The 4,679-nt window shown below is 31.8% G+C and overlaps 1 protein-coding gene across 3 annotated transcripts; it reads left to right on the top strand.

The window, feature by feature from the left end:
* The first annotated feature begins 956 nt into the window (after positions 1–956).
* Positions 957–4,313, top strand: LOC113727292 (annexin D3-like). Of its 3 annotated transcripts, none has more exons than XM_072075869.1 (6): positions 957–1,149; positions 1,246–1,469; positions 1,707–1,934; positions 2,242–2,454; positions 2,529–2,618; positions 2,753–3,826. In XM_072075869.1, exons 1-6 carry the CDS (start codon positions 1,074–1,076, stop codon positions 2,801–2,803), a joined length of 882 nt encoding a protein of 293 aa, XP_071931970.1. In that variant the 5' UTR covers positions 957–1,073; the 3' UTR covers positions 2,804–3,826. The 3 variants fall into 3 exon arrangements, with proteins under 3 accessions (XP_071931970.1, XP_027107164.1, XP_027107165.1); XM_027251363.2 differs by lacking the exon at positions 2,753–3,826 and adding an exon at positions 3,947–4,313 and having other exon boundaries at positions 961–1,149; XM_027251364.2 differs by lacking the exon at positions 2,753–3,826 and adding an exon at positions 3,947–4,313 and having other exon boundaries at positions 965–1,149; positions 1,324–1,469.
* The last annotated feature ends 366 nt before the right edge of the window (positions 4,314–4,679 follow it).

Below are 4,679 nucleotides of genomic sequence, written 5' to 3'. Positions count from 1 at the left end.
TTTTTTCTGCGTTCTTTAACCTTTATTTATAAGATGGTAGTTGCATCTATGTAAATTTTTCTTTTTTTCTTTTCAAGACCAACAAATTTGTTTAAACATGACCTGTATGCCAAATAATTGCTACATCTTTTTCTTTGGTTTTGGGATATGCCAAATATTACTAAATATTAAGCTGATTTTATATTTCAAATGTAGTCAGAAAATTGGTTTTGCCTTTGAATATGTCCTATCTTAATGCCCTAATTTAGACCCGAAATCGGGCTTGAACGTTTAATTGCATGAGACAATAAAAAAAATGAAATATTACGTTGATACTAGACAATAACATAGCTGTCTATACATGCCCTTTTTACTCATGCGATTTATCAATTCTTTTAAATTTTAACTACTTTCAGTTAGATGAGGATATCTAAAGTTCTCAACCCTAGAATGCCCAGTGCAATTTTTTACCGTCAAATGTCAATCACTGAGAAACCATCCTCGAACCATCACTGCTGCAAAACTAAGTGCTAATACTTAATTGAATTGGTAAACTCTTTACAATAAATTAGTAAACGGTTGAGGAAAATCTACCTCAATATTTGGAGTAAGCATGCTCTTTTAGCATATGAGATCATTACAATTGTTAAATGTGTTTGTTAAGATTATGATTTTGGTTAAATTTTTTTATGCTGTAGACTTTGACTCTAACAACCAAAATTATTCTTTAAAAAAAAAAAGGACCTGCAAGGAAATGAAAAGTAGGAGAGGGTATAAACGTCCAACAGTAGAAGGCTGGAACTCCCATCCTTTGCGCAACGGATCTTCTGTCCCACACCCTGTGTCATTCTCTGTCCCACTTTTTATTATATTGCTATTTCTCCTACATAAATAACATGTAAAGAATAAACAGAACAGAACAAATGAAGGAATAGTAACAGAACTAAAAATTTGAAACTGAATATTGATTGATTAAACGCCAACATTCAACTCTACCAAAATTTATTACTCATTTTTTGTAACTGATTTTATCCATTCTGATAAAACCCAAAACCAAAAAAGAACAAAAAGGTTATGCTTTTCTGCAAAAGTCCATGGCTACGCTAAGAGTTCCGGATGTTGTTCCTTCTCCAAGACAAGACTGTGAAAGACTCAGAAAAGCCTTCCAAGGTCTATTCAATCTCTTCCTTTTCCATTTTTGTTCTGTTTCTTCTTAATCTAAATTCTGTGGCTTTTGTTTTCTTTTCGTTTCTCTTTTGCATATAGTAGTAGAAACACCTCCTGGTACTACTACATGTTTGAATGTAGTTTTGTGCTGTTCATGTATTCTGGATTCATGGTTAGGCCTGGGAACCGACGAAAAGGCAGTCATAAAGGTGTTGGGACATAGAAATGCAAGTCAGAGGAGGATAATCGGAGAAACTTATCAGCAGCTTTACGATAAGTGCCTCATTGATGACCTTAATGCTGAATTGTCCGGTGACTTCAGGGTAACTTTCAGAATTCCCTTTTAATTGTTGGTGATAATAAGATTTTCAGTCCCTAAAGGGATAACTCAGACTTTTCTACATTTTTATGAATTAGTACTAAACATTGCTAATTTATTTGGTATTTCCGGTAGGAAGTCAGGTACTGATTAGTTCAAGTTAAGTTCAAGAAACTCAACACTTAGTTTAATTGCCTGACTTGGAAACTATCTAACTAATGATTATAATATCAAGTGACAGAAAGCTGTTATCCTGTGGATTTATGATCCTCCTGAAAGAGATGCAAGGCTGGCAAATGAAGCCTTGAATTCCAGGAGGAAAGGTGTCAATGAACTGCAAGTAATTGTTGAGATAGCATGTGCATCATCTCCTCACCATTTGATTGCTGTAAGACAAGCATATTCAATTCTATTCGACAGTTCACTTGAAGAAGACATCATATCAAATGTTCCAATGTCTCTCCAAAAGGTAAATTTAAGCCCTCATATAATATCCGTGTAACTAAACATAGTTCTGTTGTCCTTTTAACTGATCATGAATGCATTTTGGCAAATTTTTGTTGATATTTTCCCAGTTGAATCTTTTCATTTTCTTAGAGTTGGATTTATGTTATTGGTTTTCCTCAACTTTAAGACTTTTTGTAATGCGATTCAGAATGCTTACAGCCTAGATTTTGATAGCTCAATATTCATCCATTTCTAGCTCTCAGAAATATTTTGTTATTCTGGAATATGGTGTTTCAGAAGTTATAACTAATAGATGCATATTTCGTCAGGTTTTGGTTAGTTTAGTCAGTTCCTATAGATATGACAAGAACGTAGTTGATTCTGCTATTGCCAATTCTGAAGCTGCCAAGCTATATGAAGTTATCAAGACGAAGAAATTAGATCACGATGATTTTCTGTCCATCCTTAGCACCAGAAATGTTTTCCAGCTGAAAGAAACTTTCCTGCATTACAGGAAAAACTTTGGAAATTCCATAGATGAGGTTCAGTTCTGACTAATTATTTGACAAACACCTCCTAGTATTTTGCTTCCTAACTTTCCAGAACACTCTGTCAGGACATTTTGAATTGTGGCAAAGGCAATTTGGAATCCATTTTGAAGGTGGCCATCTGGTGCATAGACTCCCCTGAAAAACACTTTGCAGAGGTAACACAAAACTCAAATGAGCTGGCAGCATTGTTTCTGATACAATTCCACTTAGTTCCCTACTAGACAGATTATAAGACTCGGTAGAATGTTGAGTTTGTGGAGTTTCATTTTTACACTCCGTCCCTCTTAAGGTAATTTTCTCTTGGAAATATTCAACCCAAAAGCCAGTGTCATTCGATTGATGACTAAATTGAACAGGTTAGTCCTGCTTGGCAATGTAGATTGTAGGCAATTTAACTGGTACTGTGTGTTTCATTCTCACATCCTAATGTACTAAACCCTCCTAAACTTTATCCTTAGTTGCGCTTTACCCTCTGAACTTATTAAATAAGCACTTTGTCCCCCTATTTAACATTTTAAGACAAAAGTGCCCTTAGTATTTTTTTTTCTTTTTTGTTTATTCATTCCCTTATTTTTCCTTTTCCATTACTTTCCTTTATTTTTTCGTTTACTATTTTCTTTTTTTTTTTTCACTTCTCTTATGTCACTATTTTATTTCGCTTACCTACCAGTATTACTAATTTGTATGTTTATTATAATATTGTAATTATCTTTTACTTATAATTTTATTCTTTTTTTTATTTAATTACACTATTAGAAAATTCAAGACAAATTAAATAGCATAAAAAATTAATATATGTCTGTCATAATCAAAAAGTGTATATTTTAGCAATTTGACTATTTCAAAAAATATTAACATAAGTGCATAGTTGATTAACCACTATGTTATTACAATTTGAATTTGTTGCTATTGCTATTAAAAATTAATTTATTTTAAGCTCTAAATATGCTGATTTAAATAATATATGAAATAATTTATGTGTATAGGTAATATATATTTTGTTATAGCACAAACTTTATGATAATTATTATTTTCAATAACAAAAAACTAAAAAGGATAGAAATAAATAAAAGATAAGTTTAAGAAGATTAAAATTAATATATGGATAATAGTAGCAAAGAGAAAAACTAGTTGATCACATAAGAGAAGGAGAAAAATTTTAAAAATATGAAAAATAAAAGTAGAAAAGGGCGAAAAAGAAAAAATAAATAAAATAATAATTAATATGGAAGAGGTACTTTTGTCCTAAAATATAAAATAGGGGGCAAAGTGCCTATTTATTGAGTTGAGAGAGTTAAAATGCAATTAAGGATAAAGTTTAGTGGGGGTTTAGTGCATTTAACCCATTTATAAATTAGTAAAACTTTTTGTGGAACTATAAAAAATAATGATACTACTGAATACTTGATGATCTACATGATTTTTTTATTTTGATTTTTCTATTTTCTATTTGCAATCCCATATTTTGATTTGAAAATTTCAGGTGACTAGAGCTTCCATTGTTGGGTTTGGGACTGATGAGGATTCTCTGACTAGGGTGATAGTAACTCGAGCAGAGATAGATATGATGAAAGTTAAGGGAGAATATTTCAACACCAACAAAACTAGTCTTGATAGTGCAGTTATTGGTGACACTTCAGGGGATTATCAAAATTTCCTCATGACCTTACTTGGAACAAATGTCTAAATTGCTGCACATGGCAAGGATCCTATCCTCTATTCATATGAATGTGTGATCGCAATCAAATGTTAGGCGAACATTGATTGGAAAGTAGTATTTTAAGAATATTGATTTTTACATGTATATTAGGTATGTGAAGTTACTTGAATAAAACTACGTTTGATTTCTATTTAGAAATTCCAAATTACTAGAATAGGCTATTTCTAGCTAGTCACTTTTCATCATAGAACTCAATCTTTTCCTACTTTAACTAAATCAAAGAACAAGGTATCAAACTACTTAAATGGTTCTTAAAAATCTAAAGTACAGTTATTCTATTCACCAAAATTTTTCACAAGAGTGTAGTTCATATCTCAATTAGATAGTTCCTAGTTGTAGGATAAACTAGAATGGATATTGAAGAAGGGTAAGGACAAGTGTCCTTAAATTGGTTCTTGGGGTTGACAAGGGTTTACTTGTCAATTTTCATTAAAAAGTTATGACACTTGTCAAGAGAGGATATAGGTGTTGAGGAAGGCTAAATGTGACACCTCAG

This window comes from Coffea arabica, chromosome 2c (assembly GCF_036785885.1).
Source record: "Coffea arabica cultivar ET-39 chromosome 2c, Coffea Arabica ET-39 HiFi, whole genome shotgun sequence".
NCBI classification, from domain to species: Eukaryota; Viridiplantae; Streptophyta; class Magnoliopsida; order Gentianales; family Rubiaceae; genus Coffea; species Coffea arabica.
This window is presented reverse-complemented; position numbering and strand designations above follow the sequence as displayed.

Coding starts and splice junctions, on each gene's coding strand:
- LOC113727292 (XM_027251363.2), top strand. CDS start 1,074: ATGGCTACGCTAAGAGTTCCGGATGTTGTTCCTTCTCCAAGACAAGAC. Junction 1,470..1,706: donor AATTGTCCGGTGACTTCAGG/GTAACTTTCAGA, acceptor ATCAAGTGACAG/AAAGCTGTTATCCTGTGGAT. Junction 1,935..2,241: donor TTCCAATGTCTCTCCAAAAG/GTAAATTTAAGC, acceptor ATATTTCGTCAG/GTTTTGGTTAGTTTAGTCAG.